A 20,180-nucleotide genomic window follows, 5' to 3' on the forward strand; every position below is an offset into this window, starting at 1 on the left:
TTCTTTGTCAATCACATTTGAATTTATTTGGTGCAAGGCAACTATAGATTTATTGATTGATTGGTTGACTGCTTATAAACTCACAGCTGAACCCTAAAGCAACTCCGGCAGCGCGTGCAGGAACTTGCTTTGGGGTCAATTTAGTCACACACACATTAAGACGTCGACCAAAGAAATACCCCCACCGCCTCCCGTCTACCAGGAAAACATTGCTTGAGTCTTTATCCTCTAGGCGCGATCCCATCTCCCGTAAGCGCGCGCACGCTGAATCCCTCGCGCGCTTGGCACGGCGCCGCGCACTCTAGCCTCTGTGTGTAGTAACCCGGAGCAGTAGAGCTCTCAGCTAGACATGGCGGCGGATCTTAAGCCGGACTGGCTTTCTTGCCTTCCTTCTTCTTGGAGTTATGGGGTGACTCGGGATGGACGGATATTCTTCATCAAGTAAATATCACGCGGATACGTGGATTTATGGATACGCACTGCTTATTTCTCCGACGCATTTTTCTTGTTTGTCTTTTAGCGGGTTCTATGTTTTACCTTTTCCCCCGTTTTCTTCCACCAACAGCGAAGAAGCAAAGAGTACAACCTGGTTACATCCTGTCACTGGAGAAGCAGTAATCACGGGGCACAGAAAAACTCCAGGTAAACAATCCGAGAATGTGTTTTCTGCAATCCCTGCGAAAACACGCACACACACACGCAGGGGAAGGTTATCGCGCGTCACAGTGGAGGAAAAAGGGGCGACAAGTTGCGGAGATAGCCGTGGAAGACTGTGAGGGGAGATTTCTTTTCTCTGCAGCAAAGCAACAACCTCCTCTGCTCCGCTCCCCTCTCTGCTTTCCTCTGACGGACCATTACGCACGGCGTACCCCCACCTCCTCCTGCTCGCTCCACCTGGACACTTTGCGACACAGTTTTTAAAAGTTCCGTCACGTAGGCGTGAACCGATTTCGGAGCCGATTCCCTGCAGTGACATTTGACATATTTGCCACAGAACCACGCTCTGCTGCAGAAACGCAGTGTTTCCAAGCACGTACAGGGACCGAAGCTGCTGAAAGAACAATGCGTCAGTGCAAAGCCGATATTCCAACATAAAACACATCTGCCGCGACAGGAAGGGATGACGGGAGGGAAGGCATCGTTGCATGCAGATTAGCAGTGTTTTCACAGTAAACATCTGGACGCTGAACAGTACAGGCATAGATGCAGAAGGATTGAGTAAAATCTGATCTGGTTATTGGGGAGGGGACGCAGAATTGCATAAAAGAGCTCAAGACAAATAAGCTATTTGTGGTACCGACACTGCATTGGTGTGTGTGTGTGTGTGTGTGTGTGTGTGTGTGTGTGTGTGTGTGAAATCAGCTTCACATATTTATGCACAGGTGCTTATGGTTCTGTGTTTTTTCTTTACCTCTTTACAGATTTACCAACAGGCTGGGAGGAAGGATACACATTCGAGGGCGCTCGCTGCTTCATCAAGTGAGTTGAAACGTGTGGCGAGATACCGATAGATGCAGAGGGGGATACAGGCAGTGTGAGTAGCGTCTCAGGCGGCGAGGGGCTGCTTTGTTTGGTAGGCAGGCACAGAGATTTCTCTCAGCTATCATCAACGCCCACCTCTCTGCCCTGCTGGACGAACTCAAATACATCTATGTGCCTCTCATGTAACACACAGTGCTCCTACACAGGCAGACAACCAGTGTGAATGGATAGCTACATGGTAATGACTTTCTATTGCTGTTGCTGCACTATTAGTCTCTCTCTTGTCACACATGCACTCCAATGGAGGGATTTGCTTGGGAACATGTCTCTGCTGCTTGTGGGACACAAATTTGACAAGTATGTGTGACTCAGAGCCTGTTCTGCTGCACTAAACTGGCTCTACTTGTTGGCGTGCTGCTGGTGTGCGCCTGTGTGTGTGTGCGCGCGCGCGCGCGTGTGATGACTATTAGCAACTCCAGCTCCTTGTGCACATTTGTGTACATGTACATTTTATGGACCTGAGCCCACAGCTCACATACACTGTCTCTGAGGCTGAGAGCAGGAACTTTCATTTGTTCTACCTACTTTCTCACCTAGTTTTCCTGCTGTTGCTTGTGCTGTCTGGGGCCATTTTGAGAGCAGTAGCTGACACATACTGTGAGCTAATATAGCTGCTCTATAAATAGCCCAGAGCCACTACTCATTGATAGCTTATGTATGAATGTATACAGAATGTATCTCAAATGGAAATGTAAATATATAAGCACAGTTACACGTGTTAAGTGCTCACATGCAAACGCAGACAGTCATTTGAATGAGTCAATGGCAGTCAGATGTGACAAATGGAAAGCTGTGAATTCAGGTGTAAATCCAGCCAGAACTCATTGCGGACACCATTGGACACAGCGTAGAACACATTCAGAGGTGGTGCAGGGAGGAATGCAATTGTGTACAGCACTGTTCCCAATAATTACTGTGCAAAGCAGACATAAAATTTTTTACCAGTAATCCCTTATTCACATGTTGATGTGCATATGGGCCAGTATCAACAAATCGTGTTTTACATTAAGAATTTCTACAGAGAATAAAAGTACTAATAAAAATACTTAGATATATTACTGATGTTCACAATATAAATGTGTGTAAGCAGGGAGACAACCATTTCATTTACAAGAGTAAAAAATATTAAAATTATTAAAAATGATTGTACTGTTAATGTAATGTTATGTAGACTAGTCACCAGAGCCAGGTCTGATCTCTCTGGGGCTCAAAGCAAAATTCTGCAAAGCTGCCCTCTTACCTGACTAGCGACCCAAGTAAACCATTTGCCATTGCCACACAGTCACACCTGACATCCCAATGCTCCCACTAGAATCATCCCTCCTTTAAACAGTTTGCTCCATCTGTAGGTTGAAAAATAAGTAAACCTCTACAGAACAGAATGAGATAGAAAAAAATAATATTTACAAATTTATAATAGCATATTTTCAATAGAATCTTAAGATAAGTGAATATTTACACATCTGAGTCTGTGCTTGTACTGGCTGGTAATCCAGCATGTCCTCTACTGACAAGCATAAGGGCAGCACCTGTTAATTATACATAACAATACAAACAAAACACTATTTATACTCTGGCTTGGCTGAATACTTGATGGTTATTACTTACTGAGAGATTCATATGCCCCAGTATGCCCAGCGTATCAACATAAATTTTATATTTAATCAACAGTCAATTCGCAGACACGGTGGATATTTTACAAGCAACAGTAGAGTGCAGATGTTGGTTTTGGTTGTTTGATAACTAAAAAACAAGTTAGGTTCTTCAGTCAGTTGCCATTGACCAGACACTGATATATATCTGGAGATGGTCCCCGGTCGCTGCACAGTGGCTGCCCACTGCTCCCTTCAGGGATGTGTTAAATGCAGAGAATGAATTTAGCTACATGTATGTGACAATAAAGTACTTTTACCTTTACATACTTCATTACAAATTGGCATGTGGCGCACCGGCTGCTGTGAAAACGGATTGCAGGTGGAAAACTCCAGAAAAAAGACGAGTTCTGTGTCTTTTGGGTGAGTTTATAAAACATACTGGAGAAAGTCAGGAGAGCAGAAAGAGAGACAGGGAAATGAGAGACCTGAGGTGTAGGTGTGTCTGAGTGTAGGGAAAAGAAAAGTCCGAGGCAGGTGCAAAGCAGGTAGATTTAAAAATAATAATAATAATGATGTTTGTGGGGATTACGGATGGGAATCTTGAATTTTTATTGATATTGATACCATTATTGAGACTGCTTAACGATCTGAGTCTTTATCGATGCACTGTCGATACTTTACTATTATTTGGTGATGGTTATCTGGTAAGACCAGACCCAACGGGCATGAGGTAGGCCTGCACAGTATGAGGAAAATATTCAATGTGCGATAACATTGTTATTTATTTAGATGACATATCACTTGTAATAAATAACCAAATACAGAAGTGTGCTGATTAGCTGCCTGGTTGTTTTGAAATTAATTATAGGATGAGAATTTAATATTTTAAAGACAAATGTGGTTTCTAGAGCAGCAACATTAATGTTTACAACAGCAACATCTCTAAATAAAGTCAATATGTGACATCACAATACTGAGTGATGTTTAGAAAGAAGAATAAACTCAGTCAGTATCAGTCCTTCCTCCTCCTCCTCTCTGCTGTTATTCACTGCCTGCTAGTAACATTACCTGGTAGAAGGAGGAGCGTTAGGTTTGTCTCAGCCAGCAGCTGAGTTTACAACAATGTGTCGAATTTTAAAACTACAGACCAGTATATGGTGCAGACAGACAGCTTTCTATGTAGCTTGTTTGCTTGTAGCTAACGTTAGCTGTGCTTACATAATACAACATACAGGATGAGAGGCTAAGGACAGAGCAGCTTAATGAACCTTTCCTACACACAGGTGTATTGATAAAGTATTGTCTTTTTACTTGTGAAGATTTTATTGCATGTACTTACAGTAACGAGCGTAGCTGTCTGCAACTCAGTTAGTTTGGAGCTAACTCTCCACCCCGACGGGGCGGAGTCTCGCTCTGCTGGCCGCTGTGCGTGTGTCTATGTAGGAGCCGACAGAGAGCAGCAGAGGCTGCAGCCTGATGATAAACAGGCCCATTTAATAGCCATCAATAAATAGCAAAACATTAGTTTTCTTATTCATTGCGTTTCAAGTTAAATCAGATTTGACGCTTGAGTCAAAATGTTACATTATAGGACCCGCTAGTCTCGATAGCAGTATTGATAAGCTCAGACCTTATTGATTTTCGGGTTTTGAGAAAGTTTGGAACCGGGTCCTTTTAGAACCGGGTATCGATCCCCATCCCTAGTGGGGGTTAAAACCTGCTTTCATAGGGCGGTATAATTTAGATGCCGGCTCAACATTATGATGTCCTTCAGCCATCACTGTTAGACGATGGTCTTGTCTACCAGCCCAACCCTAGTCCACGCTCAAATGAACGCATGTTCATGTGTTCTCTTTTCCGCACTGCAGTTTATAGAGCAACATTGCCTGTTGTTATTTATCAAACATAATAAATAGTTGTATTTCACTTTCACTTTTGTCAGGCACTGGCCTACCAAAACAGTTGATTGGGAAACTTCAGCTGGCCACTTCTTTTAGAATAGATTTTATGGTGTTTTTACTCACTTTAAAAGCTTGTAATGATATAGCACCTTCTTACATTTTAGAGTTTTTAAACCATATCAACCAGCAAAGCCCTTAGGTCCTCTGATGCTGCTATTTTAACTGCTGAGAAACTGCTTTTAGCTACTATGCTCCGAAACTGTGGAACACCCTGCTACATATGCAGGCTCTCTTGAAATGTTTAAAAATCAACTGACCTTTTTCAGGCAGTCATTCGTTAATCCTTATTGCTTTCTACTGTCATTTTTACTATTTTACCTTTTTATTTGATCTTTTAATCTATTTTTATCCATTGTCTTTTTGTATTTTCTATCTATTGTGTTAAGCTGTAAAGGACTTTGAGCTGCATTTCATGTGTGAAAGGTGCTTTACAAATAAAAGTTATTATTAATAATATTAATACTTACAGAATAAAATGTGTTTGTAGCATTGAATATTAAGGGGTGACTAGAAAGGTGCCATACAAATACGGAGCACAGAGCATCTTTTTTATTTTAAGGTTTTTCAAAATTAAAATCATACTTACTTTATTTTATATAGGCAGAGTTCTTGTATGGCTGATAGTGTGCTTTTTTAGTTTCAGTACTGAAACTCGTGCTGCATTGGCATCAGCATACTCAACCCTAGTCTCAGCTCTTTCCCTGTGAAATGCTGTTTGGGTTTCTTCTTGAGGCATCTGAAATATACTCAAACCATCTAAAAGTTGAAAAATAACCTTTTGCTTGAGCTGTTGCAACTCACAGATTGTGATGAGGGGTCACAAGTGAGTTCTGCATGGGTCTAAAACTGACATCTGAACCTGGTCTGATCCGGCTGAAATTGATTGAAACTGATCTCTCTCTTACCACCAAAAGCATTATGCAACATAACAGCCCAAACTCAACCTGAAACTCCATACTATGTCAGGACCAATTGGGTTGCGTAGCGGAACTTCAGATATTCCACAAGTACGCATTAATCATTTACTACACATTTTTTGTACCAGGCGTCAACTGCAGTCTCTGCATTCAGTCGAAGTGAGGACAGGCAACGATAGAGGACTTTAGGTTTGAACAGACAGCATCTGCTGTTTTTCTCTTATTGCCTGACTCAGACTGCAGGCTAAGGATTAATGCTGCCCATTCACAATGATTCACAATGAGCAACATTTTACTCTGAACAATTAGGACTAGTCTCATTCACTGGACAACACTGCTTCATCACCACTTCTTGACATCCTTCAAATTCCTCTGAGATTCTTGCTCGGTCACTCTTCTATCAGCCCACTATTGGGATCCTGGCCCTGCTGCTCCCTCTGGTAATCATGGTGTTGAAGGACACTGCAGCCCTCTCAGTGCCCAGGCCCAGCCCTTCAGGGTGGGGGTCAAACGATCCTGCCTTTGTTTGATCCTCAGGTTTTCGTTTTCACACTGTTTATACTATCAGTTGCATTGAAGACCCTGTTAGGATCCCTCTACACATGGGTTGCCAACATGCTGATTTACTGTAATGAAGTCCACTCAGGGGTAAACTGACTCCTCAGCTGAAATGCCGTCTCTTGGCAACACTTTAGACTACGCGTTTAGTTTGAAGCAACACTGATTCTGCTTTTGAAACAATCTTTGATGAAATCCTGATTTCAGAGCGTGCAAAGCTCTAGTGGAATATGAGAAGTGACATACTACCCTTCTGTCTCTGCTATGTGACTGCTCCTGTCCAAACCACTGTTGTTTCAGGGGGAACTGAAACATGAAGACTGGCCAGATTTTCAGTGGGATTTGCATGTTTCTCATTTTTCATAAGTATCCAGAGCTGCTGCAGTGTCTTCCAAATGCCTTTCAAAACATTTTTTTCTTTGATTGCAAAGATTGTCCTACCAAGGTCAGTAGCTCTGTACAGCTAACTAATTGCTCCTACATTAACCCATAGCAAGTCAAGGGAGTTTTGGCTTGGAATGGAACATGGCAGCTTCTCATGTGTCATGGTTGAATGTTTAGTTATTTTCACTCATTTAAAAAAGGCACAACGTGACTCACAGTAAAATGAAAACCTGTTTACTGCCGGGTTGTTCCACTGACTGCAAGAAAACATGATGTAATTGACTGTGTCACCCATTCTTTTTTAGGGAAACATTTGGGGTTTAGTTGTGTTGTAGATGATGTCAGGCAGTTTCATGCTGGGTCGCCCATCTAAGTTGAGGGTATACATTACAGTACATCACCTCAGCATCTCTGCGTCAGTTTAATAGAAAGAGGAGCGTCTGTGTTTTTAAATACCCTGGCATACTGTGATACCGTGATACGGCCCAAGCCTAATGCTTGGCTTTTACGCAATTTACAGGCCTACGACACAGGCATGTCTTAGCAAGGCATATATTGTTATTTTCAGAGTAATTTGGGGGCACTCAGAAATGCCCTCAGTTTGCACGTGAGTGTCACTATACATGTTCTGGTACAGCTTTTAAGATAGATATGTTTTACTCAAGTGTTTGAGTTTTTATGCCTGTACACCTAAAAGTTCTCAACACACAGCAAAGACCTGAATAAGCTGTATTCATCACAGTAAGGAAGAGACTGGGAATTGTGTTATTTGGCATGATACTTGTATAGCTGCTTAATTAAGTTGTTTGTGCTACTGCCACACTTTGAAACATTGGCTTTGCAGATACGGCAAGTAGCCGTAGAACTTGTTGATGTAGTAAGCGTGAAATACCTCCAAACTGCTGACCCTTTGTTATTAGCGCCCCCTCATGCTATGTTAGCTCTCTTAGCAAAATGTTCAGGTCTACTGACGTGTAATTGAATTGAATAGATCAGCCCCCAATCCAGCTATTTAAGTCTTATTGGGCTAATATCTATATCAGTATCAGATTGGTGCATCTCTATTTTCATTTACATTACACATGTTCTGTGTATGTTCATGCTTTGGTCATGCATTTTCATGATGCAGATTTGACCTTTGACTGTAATACGAATGATTGTGAGTTTTGACGAAAGGTCTAGCTGTTTAGGGCTTATCTGTTGCAGAAGAACCGATTTGACGTTTTTATTTTCACTGATTGGGGGTATTCCCTTTGATTTGCATGTAGCCAGGTAATTGTGGAGCCAACACCTATGAGGCTGTTAGAGAAACTGCCACTTCCACATTTGTTTCAACACTCACCTATTGTGGTTGCTCGGTGTGCTGTACATGTCAACTTAGGAACAAAACAAAATCCACATGTCTTCAAACTATGGAACTGATCAGCATGTGACTCTCACATCCACTTAGTTTTTTTATTACAGTAGATCTATTGTGTCTGTGTGGTGCTGTGTTAGTGTTATAATGTTATGCAGTTATTAAACTTTGTATTATTGCATTGTACTGTTGCTCATAAATACAAGGGAAAAAGTTGAGTTGGTTTGATATTTCACCATCAGAATCAAGTAGCAAGCGTTTATTAGACATTGATTTGAAAGATTATAGTTTTGTACAACATGACACCCACTCAGTGCAACTGAACATGTATGGTGCTGCAGTTGTTGCAGTAGCAGTGGGTGATGATAAGATGCAGAATTGGGAGTCTTTATGGATGAGTTGTGTTGGCTGAATGAATACACAGTGACAAACCATTCTTGAGCACTTGTACTCTGTAGAGAAGCTGGGGCTGGGCCATATGGCCAAAAATGTTATCAGAATATAAAATTTCATATCATTTGATATTGATAATTATCACGATAAATGTCAAATTATGGCTGTGCGATATGACGGTATCTATTGTTTGACGATAGGCAAACATCTCTTATGCTCTATCGTTTATTTAGTTGTTTCACCAATTCCATACTTCACTGTAATATTTTGGTGAGGGAACAGCAGTTTGTACTGTTTGCACCACAGTGAAGTTATGTTAACAGAAGTCTGCCAAATATCCAACTTGAAATTCACTTTGCGGTCCATTCTTCCACACATGCTGGTGTTGTGGAGAAGAAATCTGCATTCAGAATAAACAAACGTGGAGGAGAGTGAAGTTTACTCAGAACTTTAATCAGACAATGCAATCAAAAATGAGGAGCACATACCAAAGAGAGAAGTCTGTTGAGAAACACAACACTATACCAGCAGTTCCAACCATGTCAGGTAATGTTTAATGACTCGCCCACGGACATTCAGCTTACTGTGTAGTTCACCCAGACTTGCTGTTGTTGTGATGTTATAGCAGAAGGAGTTGAGTGAGTAAAGGCAGATTTTTGCTCCTGGAAGTTGAAGAAACCAGATGTTTCATTGTGGTTTTAAACTATTCTTTGACACTTGATGCCAGACAGTGGATCACTTCACCAGTCTAAGATGGAATTCAAAACAATTATGATAAATTCTTTCTTCAAAAAATGCATAGAGTAAAATTAAGTAAAATCTTTTTTTTCGTCGCTTTTCCTCAACACAATAAATATCGTGACTCAAATTAATTAAATCAAACATTTATTGATCATTTCTTATACTGTTAGTGAGGAAAATTATATTGAGATAATTATTGTTTTATTGCCCAGCCCTAATAGAAGCTTTAGCATTTGTTATGTTTCTGCTTTAATTTATTCCGGTGTGTTCTTTAATTGGTCATCGACCGTATAGTCTACAAGAACTGTGGCATTCCTTTTGTGTGTTGGGCTCTCTGTTCTTTCAGTGTCTCTCATCATTTCTCTCATTCTCTCAGCATAAAGTCCCAGTGGGCCTCTGTGCTGTAGATTTTATGTTTTCCCCGCATATGTGGGTTTCAGGAATGTGTGCAGTAGTGGATTCTGATGACAGTTTGTATGATATCCCTGGTTATTATATCTGGTACAAATAGGGACATCCCTGCTACTGTATATTTGTATTTCTGTCACATGGCTTTGCAGTTGCCACAGTGGTGTTGTCGGGTTTTTAATTTGTTTTTGTTTTTTGAAGATGTAGAAAGGCAGCTGTGTGCAGTGCACATCCCATCCTATTTACATTCCAGTTGCAGAATAACAGATATTATAAAGGAAAAAATGAGAGCATCCACACTAAAACTTTATTAAGTATATCAAAACTACCAAAACATTATTTGACTAAAAAGACAACATTGATGGTAAGGCTGACCAGGATGTAATTTCTACTTACTATCTACTACTAACAGCTTCCATAGTAATAAACAGCGAATAATCGAAGCTTCGCCGCAGCAGAGTGGGGTCAGCGTTAGCATTACACCAATTGTTTAAACATCTGTTGATAAGCAGGCTGTCAGTGACATGAGTGAGGGGTTGAGAGGGGTAGCTGAGAGTCCAGACTGTGACTGTCCAGACCAGAATATGGGAATAGTTTAGCTAGGCGGGGGTACAGGAAGAGCAGAAGAGATGAGCGCTATTTCCGGTAACGTTAGCTGGACTAAAACAACATTATAACACAACAAACAAAAATTTGCTTTTAACTTATATTAGTATTATAGCCCACTAAATGTTCTTCTTCTAATAGAATTATTTAAATGTGTTCATTATGCTGTTGGCTGGTCCAGCCCTAGTTGATGGTCAAGTGATCAAACAAAGATACACAACAGTAATTGCAATATATTATGACCCTCCAGATGGCTACAACACAACTGTGCATCCCCAAATGAAGAAGACATTTTTTCTGTGATGTATATTGCTATATTTCAACTGAAACACAGTGAGTTATTCATGAACAAAAAATACTCAGAAGAGACCTTTCGCCTCTCATGCAAGAGGCTTCTTCAGTTCTGTCTGGCAGGGAGTCCCAGTTATTTAACCTCTGTGGGGTTGTTGTGTAGGAGATAGATACAGCTTGGTTTGTTAGTGCTGCTGGCTGTTGTGGTCATAAGCATTACCTGAGGTCAAGCCTGAATGGTCGTCGTTGGCATTGGCACATTAGGCTAGAGATATTCACGTCTTTGAGCTAGAGTCCAAGTCGAGCCTCAAGTCTCTCGTGGTTATAATGAATGTTTTATCACCTGCTGCGTTCAATCAGGCTGCTTAGAACACTGCGTTGCTATAAGGAATTCTGTAACTGTAACCTGTTTTTCACTTATAAAAAAACTGTAAGTTGTCAAAAATCTTGATTTTTTTTTATTTGATACATATCGATTCTGAATATTTCAAACGGTTTTAATATTCATTTTCCACCGTATCAATCATGAAAATGCGCTTCGCTTCTGTTCTCTCGACAGCGAGCTGATACTCACACCGCTGCAGCGCACACACAGCCCCACCTCCTGTCACTCATAGCACTTTCTTCTTGACAGAATTCTCAAAAGTAATCTAATCCCCCTCAGAGCTATCAGACCTGAGGAATCTCAGAGTTTCAGCTGAAAGGAAATACTTTGAATAAGATCAGAAGTAAAGTTAGCTGACGTTTTTATCCAAAGTCACTTACAATTGCTATACATGTCAGAGGTCGCACACCTCTGGAGCAACTAGGGGTTAAGTGTCTTGCTCAGGGACATATTGGTGTCATACCCAAGGCATGTGTCTTATCCACTGTACCATCACCCCCATTTTACTATTAACTTTACTTACTAAGATAAGTTGTTAAGATAATTCAGTAATTATATTCAGTAATTTAATCAATGTTGTGTAAATTTTCCCCGGTGGAATTGAAAATAGTATTGAATATCGATATTTTTCAAGGTATTGTATCGAAGTTAGAAATTCCAGTATCGTGACAACACTACTGTAAGTCAGCACATCCCCCAGACTCTCAAACCAAGTGTAATGGTGCTTTCAGACCAAAAGTGAAGCGAGCATTCAATGTGGTGAGTCAATGCAAAGACACGTAGAGCGGCGCAAGGCGACACGAAGGCAAGGCAAAGGCAACTCAAGCGAGAAAGTCGCATGACGCTTAGTCGCGATAGCCTATCAGTGTTGAGATTGTCCATACGTTAGCGACGGCTTCAGAGCGTTTTGTGGAGAGGGCCAGGCAGAGTGGGTGATTGAAAATCTGCTGGCCGGAGGAGAGCTGCTAAACTTGGGAGAGAGTAGCAGGGAGCAATAAACAGACGTAGTCGGTCTGGACTCTGCTCTGACAACTACGCCGTTTGCTCACGGGAGGAGCTCGGAGTAAACAGCTTTTATTAAATTAGCTTTTTACTTTTTTTAGTTTTCGGGATTACAATGTTGATTTATCTTCTCAGCAGCTAGCTTCCATGCACATCCGGTTCCAGTGTTGTTAGCGTCGTTTGGCACGTTGAGCTCTGTTGGACTACTAGTTCATATTTATATAAAAAACGGACAAAACTGGACATTGCTTTGAGAAAAGAAAGCGAGGAGGTTGACCTACCTGGTGAGTTCAGAAAACATGTGTATGTAACTTTATTCCAGCTGTTGTTGTACTTTACTGTGATCAAGTTAGCGTAGCATAGCCCTGATCGATCTGAACTCCTGTCAGAAAACAAACATTTTAGAAGTTGTTGTCCTGCTGACAGATCTGACAGAGCATGAATTCACATGTTTAACAAATCTGCATCATATTGTAGTTATTTTGGCACCAAAAATAAATCCCCCGCGAGGAAAGCGTTGCGTGGATTAAATTTGCGTTTGGTCCGGTGGCTCGGTGCTGTTCCTCTGAAGGAGTTCAGGGCTCTGCTTTCTACTTTTTCCATGTAGATGTTGGCCACAATAGCCCTTTGAACTTTGTATAATTAAGCGCCAAGTTGCATCACATATTTCAGAAAAATCTTTGCCAGTCGTAATTACCAATCGGATGTTGATGTGAAAGTATTTAAAAGTCAAAATAACAAATGACACTACTATCAAGTTGTAAATTTCAAATGTAGGAGCCTGACCATTTTCATTTTGAATCTTCAGTCCCACAACTTAATGGAGTGCAATATTAAATCACAGCATCCCCCTTTCAAGTAACATAATCTGTAAAAAGTAATAATTGTTTTTGTACAGTAAGGTTTATTTTTATTTTTTTTTCTTGCCCATGTCAATAAAATAATAACCTTTGTGTTTATTCCTTTTTTTTCAGCTCTGTGTGTGTGTGTGTTTGTGTTTGGAGTGTGAGCCACCCTGCCCTCCTTTCCTCTCAAGTTGCGAATCCCAGGAGAATTTTCTCTGCTACTTCTCTTTTGACATCTCTCTCTCAGTCTTGCCCTCCCTATTTCCCCTCTGTGTGTGTGTCTGCGTGTGTGCACGCTCTTACACTTATTACATCTATCCTCTGAATCTGATATGTGTGTGTGCGTGTGTTGACCTCACCTCTGACTTTTTTCCTGTATGCGTGAGTATATTTTAAGCCATCAAAGTGAGCTAGCTGCTCTCACACTCACACTGTGCGATCCATTTTGACACACTTTGCTTGCGTAGTGACATCCTGAAAATATTTGATTGGATGGGATTAGATTTTGGCTGCTATTTGCACCAAATCACTTATTATTCCGCTAAGGAAACACACCTACTCAGAAACACCTCCCAGTCATCGGCTGGTGTGTTTCCAGCTCTGTGTTCAGGGCTCAGTGGGTGCAGGAGTTAGGAACTGATTTATAGCAGGAGAGATGGGGAAGACTGTTTCAATGCATGATGAGCACAGCTGAGGGAGGTTAGTGATGTCTGACAAAAGCTCAACGACATTTTCAGTAATCGCATGCGGTGATTGAGAAAGCTGGCAAGCTTTTACTTCAGACATGAATAATGGCAAGACAAGCAAAGCACAGAGATGGATTTTATTCCTAACTTGGGAACATGTAACTTAATATTTGGTTGTTAATGTGTTTTTGGCTGGGATGGAAGTCAATTAGTATATGCGTTGGAGCCTATGGTTGAACTCATCATAAAACCAAACCAACAGTGGTTTGCTTGAACACTAGCCCTAACCCATGTTTGTGTTTCCCTTGTGTTGTCAGAATATTCATTGTTGTTTCTCAGTGTTTCATATTGCAGTTTTGCAAAGGTACAGTGACATCGTTCTAGTTTTGTAAATCCTCTGTAGAAGACGTCAGGGTAAATGTTTGGGCATTCAAAGTGTCAGACTTCACTGTCACTGGAGACCTCCACCTAACAGTCAACAGTCTGAAATTTTGGTTCAGGAACTTTGCCCCAAAGTGGGGGATTGTTTAATGGAAACAGAAACAGAACCTGTGACAATGGCTGTACTTGACATTACGGATTATTCCTGGAGTTGTAAAGACCCTCAGACAAACCTCACATTTCAACTGTACTGGTCACACTGTACTGCTGAGATGAGACTATAAAATATTTTAGTTACTTTTGTATGTGTTAGATTAGGTCATCATAGAGTCACTGTCTTGCCATGGCTTGGCATGTCCCAGTTGTCTTCCATTATGAAACACCATACGTGTTTAAAACTAACAATTTTTGCACTCATTTTGCTGTCAACGCAGCACATTAGGACTGTGCAATTAATCAAATTTTAATCACGATTTTGATTTTGGCTTCCAATGATTATAAAAAAAGGTAATCTAAATAAAATGATTATTGTGCTGCATGCTATTTTGCAGTGACACTCGTTTTGTCTTGTGTTATAAATCCAGAGCACCCTTTCCTTTCCAGCAGTGCACTCCCACCTTTTTTTAAATACATTATTAGCTTGACCTTATGCCAGAAAGAGCCCTGGCCCTGACTGGATAACTGGTACATTTATAAAAGTCTATGCAGATCAATTACGTGACATTTTTTCAAATCTTTTTAACATGTCACTTTCCCAACATAAGGTCCCAACACTGTGGAAGGAATCTGTGGTTGTACCTGTGGCCACGAACGGATACCCAAAAGAGGTTAATGACCTTAGGCCTGTAGCCCTAACATCAAGAGGGATGAAGACCTTTGATCAAGCAAATCCTGTCTGATAAGGTTCACGGCATGTTTGACCCAATGCAATTTTCATACCAGGTTAATGGAGGAGTAGACGATGCTACTACTGCCTTACTCAATCTTCTTTATAAGCATCTTGAAGGGGAAAAACCCATGCAAGGCTTTTATTTGTTGATTTTTCATCAGCATTTAACACAATTCAACCACACCTCTTAGTAAAGAAACTTGTGTCCACTTTTAACCTTGATCCAGGTATAGTAAAATGGGTACTGGATTTTTCAACATTTAGGCCCCCCGACACAGTTTTAGTCAGTCTGCTCCAGGATCGAACAACTTGTTGATCGGTGTGACCACCACTTCTTAAAGTTAAATTACCTTAAAACTAAAAACATGGTCATAGACTTCAGGAAAACTCCCCACTCAACCTCTCCAACAATAAGCAAGGGCTCACCTATTGAGACAGTGGAGTGTTACAAGTACCTAGGAACAGCTATTGACAAAAACTTGAACTTTGACCTTAACACTTCTGAGGCTTCATTTTCTGCACAGACTGAATACTTTTAATGTGGACAAAACTTTGATGACTCTATTTTATAAATGTTTTATTGAATCAATTTTAACTTTTTGTTTCATAGCCTGGTATGGGAATCTTACAGTGCAAAGCAAAAATAAACTGTCTAACATTGTTAAGGTAGCCAGCAAAATAATTGGAACTAAACAGCTTTCCTTAGCAGACATCTAAAAAAGACAAGTTATACGTAAGGCTCAGACTATCACAGCAGCTCTGACCACCCTCTCTTGGAGGAATTTCTCCCCTCTGGGCGAAGATACAGATTGCCCAAAATAAAAACTAACAGATACAAATTTTCCTTTGTACCCACGGCAATTAATGCCTAAATTTGCACTGAGCTTGAGCTGCTGCTCAGAATGATTCTTGAGGCTACCATTTCAACTTTTTGAGTACTTTTAGACAAACAAAAGAAGTTGTTTATAACGACTGTTCTTATCTTTGTTTATGCCTCATGTATGTTTGTTTTAACCCTATTGCAAATCAAATTTCCCCTGGTGGGACAATGAAGAATAAAGAACTTGAACATGTTACAGAGCATTTATTAGTGAATGTAAATGTAAATGCTCCGTACTTGTATAGCGCCTTTCTAGTCTTTTCGACCACTCAAAGCGCTTTTACAGTACATCTGCATTCACCAGTCATACACATTCATACACTGAGCCTAAGTGCTCAAACGGAAACTAACATTCACACACATTCATACACTGGCGGAACAGCCGCCAGGGGCAAATCGGGGTTCAGTATCTTGCCCAAGGACACTTCGACACGCAACCAGGGGGAGCCAGGGATTGAACCGCTGACCTTCCGATTAACGGCCAACCCGCTCTACCTCCTGAGCCATAGTGTAGTGGCTAATGGACTCCTTTCCTGTACTCATAGCTTAAAAAAAAGATTTATGCTTATACTAAACCCGGTGTGTAAAGCTTTGCTTTACCGGGTTTGTGCTTGTAAAATATTCACCGTGTCTGTATTACCGGATTTATACTTTTCTCACTGTTGCATCTCCCGACAGAGTTTCAGCGCATAATAATAATAATAATAATAACTTATATTTATATAGCACCTTTCACGAGACCCAAGGATGCTTTACACATAATTGCAGAGACAGAGCAACAAAAAGTCGTTCAGGGTTGAATGCCTTTGTGAAGAGGTGGGTTTTTAGGAGTTTTTTGAAGGTGTCCAGACAGGGAGCATACCTCTGGGCGCTTGGGCGCTTGTTGGTATGGTTTCCGCTCTGTGGTGCAGTGTTCTCATGACCCCCTAGCTGCTCCAGTGGGTGGTGTGAAGCGAACAGTAGGTATTGGGTATTCCAATACCTACTGTTCCTAACGACCTGTTCCTAGCAGTATCGACGATCCTGGCAAACGACCCCACAGGGGTTAAATAGCTGAGTTTTCCTGCCAGTCAGTCAGAACTGAAGAAGTCCTTTGGATGAGGGACGAAACGTCTTCCAGTATCTTCAACCAAGTCCAGTTGCCCTTGACTTTAACCTTCGTCGGATAGAATCTGTGTTCTGTTAGAAATTGGTTTCTGTATGTTCTTGTTCGCTGTTAAGTACCACTTTCAGAAAGGAGATCTTGTGACATTGAAACCAAAACATTTACTGTTGTTGTTTGAATTTGCTGAAACATTTTCCGATATCACTCCACTGGAGCGGCTGGCAAGTGTGTATCTTTACTTCAACACATTGCATTGAAAAGTAAATCTTTTAACCATTACCACCTTGCTTAACATTTCTGGAAGGTTATTTTTCTAGTCGAGCTCCCAAAGTCTCCATATACAGTATCTCACAAAAGTGAGTACGCCCCTCATATTTTTGTAAATATTTGATTCTATCTTTTTATGTGACAACACTGAAGAAATTACACTTTGCTACAATGTAAAGTAGTGAGTGTACAGCTTGTATAACAGTGTAAATTTGCTGTCCCCTCAAAATAACACATCACACAGCCATTAATGTCTAAACCGCTGGCAACAAAAGTGAGTACACCCCTAAGTATCATGTGATTTGTTAGTGTTAAAACGTCTCAGGTGTGAATGGGGAGCAGATGTGTTAAATTTGGTGTTATCGCTCTCACACACCCTCATACTGGTCACTGGAAGTTCAACTGGCACCTCATAGCAAAGAACTCTCTGAGGATCTGAAAAAAAAGAATTGTTGCTCTACATAAAGATTGCCTAGGCTATGAGAAGATTGCCAAGACCCTGAAACTGAGCTGCAGCACGGTGGCCAAGACCATACAGCAGTTCAACAGGTCAGGTTCCTCTCAGAACGGTCCTCGCCATGGTCAACCAAAGAAGTTGAGTGCACATGCTCAGCGTCATATCCAGAGGTTGTCTTTGGGAAATAGACGTACGAGTGCTGCCAGCATTGCTGCCGAGGTTGAAGGGGAGGGGTGTCAGCCTGTCAGTGCTCAGACCATACGCTGCACACTGCATCAATCAGAATCAGAATCAGTTTTATTGCCAGATATGTGTACACATACAAGGAATTTGACTCAGGATTGTACATTGCTCACGATGTGCTTACTTATACAATAATAAAATAATATAATAATAATGAAATAAAATCAGACACAAACTACAGAACAGACGACACTAATATACACACTATGAACAAAACAATATAGACATATTGACAAATAGTGCAGTAATCAGAGTGCAAAGGATGCAAGAGTAAACTATTCTCATTATGTACATGTTGAACGTGGATATGATATACAGGTACACATACATGCATACATGTACACATGTACACAGTGTGATGATAGTGCAAAGGATGCTGGAAAAAATAAATAAGACCTATGACCTGAGGTAGGTGTATTGGTATACAGTATATACAATATGACATAGTATGAACAGCACTGAAATAGAGAATGGTGAATAAATAAATAATAAGTGGAAACCAGTAAACAGGTGGCTGATTAGAGACCGAGTTACTGGGTTATTGCACAGGAATTGTTCCTGACACTGTGAGTCAGAAATCAGCTGTTCATCAGAGTGATGGCTTGTGGGAAGAAACTGTTCCTGAGTCTGTTGGTTTTGGCGTACAGTGCTGTGTAGCGCCTACCAGAGGGGAGGAGCTGGAACATGTTGGTGTCCGGGGTGAGATGGATCTGCAGTGATGTTTCCTGACGCTGGAAATGTATAAGTGCTGAATGGAGGGCAGGTTGGCACCGATGATTTCTGCAGTCATGACTGTCCGTTGGAGTCTGTCCCTGTCCTTTTTGGTGGCAGATCCAAACCAGACAGTGATGGAGGTGCAGAGAACAGACTGGATGATGGCTGTGTATAAGTGGATCAGCAGCTCCTTAGGCAAGTTGAGACACCATCATCCTGCTGCAGGACAAGCTCTCCCATCTGAGCGTTCCTGACGGACAGAAAGCAGGACGTGAAGCTGGAAAAACATCTCTCTGATTCCAGGACCATCAGCACTGGCTGCTTTCTTTCCCCCTTCTCTTCTCCCTGTACACCAACAGCTGCACCACCAGTCATCAGTCTGTCAAACTACTGAAGTTTGCGGATGACACCACCCTCATTGGGCTCATCTCTGGTGGGGATGAGTCCGCCTACAGGTGGGAGATCGACCATCTGGTGACCCGGTGCAGCCAGAACAGTCTGGAGCTCAACACTCTGAAGACAGTGGAGATGGTCGTGGATTTTAGAAAGACCACAGCCCCACCCTCTCCCATCATCCTGTGTGACTCCCATTTCACCACTGTGGACTCCTTCCACTTCCTGGGCACCATCATCTCCCAGGACCTCAAGTGGGAGCCAAACATCACCTCCCTCACCAAGAAGGCCCAGCAGAGGATGTACTTCCTGCAGCAGCTGAAGAAGTTCAGCCTACCAAAGACAATGATGGTGCACTTCTACACCGCCATCATTGAGTCCATCCTCACCTCCTCCATCACCATCTGATAGGCTGCTGCCACCACCAGGGACAAGGGCAGGCTGCAGCGCATCATTCGCTCTGCAGAGAAGGTGATTGGCTGCAATCTTCCATCACTCCAGGACTCTGAGCCGAGCAGGAAAGATTGCAGCTGACTCCTCCCACCCTGGACACAAACTGTTTCAGACTCTACCCTCTGGCAGGAGGCTGTAGTCCATCAGGACCAAAACCTCTTGCCTGCAGCTTCTTCCCATCTGCAGCTAGCCCCTTTAACAAGACCAGGTCCCCCACTGACACTCCCCCCTTTTAAAAATAGTACAACTGTCTCTGCACATGCACAAACCTGGCACACTGCACATATTTGTTTTAATTGTAACTCTTTGTTGTTGCAATTTATATTTATGAACACAATACTCTCTTCCATTGCAACACGTCTTTTCTCTGCAAATAGTTGTATTATCTTTCTCTATTCTTTTATTATTCTGTATGTATTGTAATATTGACTGTATGTTTTTCTACCTGTAGCACCTTATCACCACAGCAAATTCCTTGTATGTGTAAAACACTACTTGACAAAAAAGCTTTTTCTGATTCTGATTCTGAACCAGTATTGACAAGTTATTTGTGTCATTTGAAAGTTTATGTTTGCTGGGTATCCTTTAGATAGAGATATCCTGTATTTCTCTGCTTTTCCAGACCATATTTGGAGGATTCTGTGCCCTGAATATTCACTATTAATATTTACAAGGAAATCAATAACTCTGGTCTCCTTGCTAATGTGTACTGACTCACCAGAGTGAA

General features: G+C 41.4%; 1 protein-coding gene across 7 annotated transcripts in view; it reads left to right on the plus strand.

Moving 5' to 3' along the window:
• Nucleotides 1-253: 253 nt before the first annotated feature.
• The window catches only part of LOC123984887 (pleckstrin homology domain-containing family A member 5-like), a 165,132-nt gene continuing 145,205 nt past the window's right edge, over nt 254-20,180 (plus strand). Inside the window, exons 1-4 of one of the 7 annotated variants that reach the window (XM_046072113.1) lie at nt 262-441; nt 566-642; nt 1,422-1,479; nt 14,817-15,900. In XM_046072113.1, the coding sequence (XP_045928069.1) occupies nt 350-441; nt 566-642; nt 1,422-1,479; nt 14,817-14,901 (312 nt within the window). In that variant the 5' untranslated portion in view covers nt 262-349 and the 3' untranslated portion in view covers nt 14,902-15,900. Of the gene's footprint in view, nt 442-565; nt 643-1,421; nt 1,480-14,816; nt 15,901-20,180 lie in introns of those variants that run through there. The other 6 variants (XM_046072111.1, XM_046072112.1, XM_046072114.1 and 3 more) reach the window with 6 other exon arrangements.

Source organism: Micropterus dolomieu, linkage group LG16 (assembly GCF_021292245.1).
Source record: "Micropterus dolomieu isolate WLL.071019.BEF.003 ecotype Adirondacks linkage group LG16, ASM2129224v1, whole genome shotgun sequence".
Lineage (NCBI taxonomy): Eukaryota > Metazoa > Chordata > Actinopteri > Centrarchiformes > Centrarchidae > Micropterus > Micropterus dolomieu.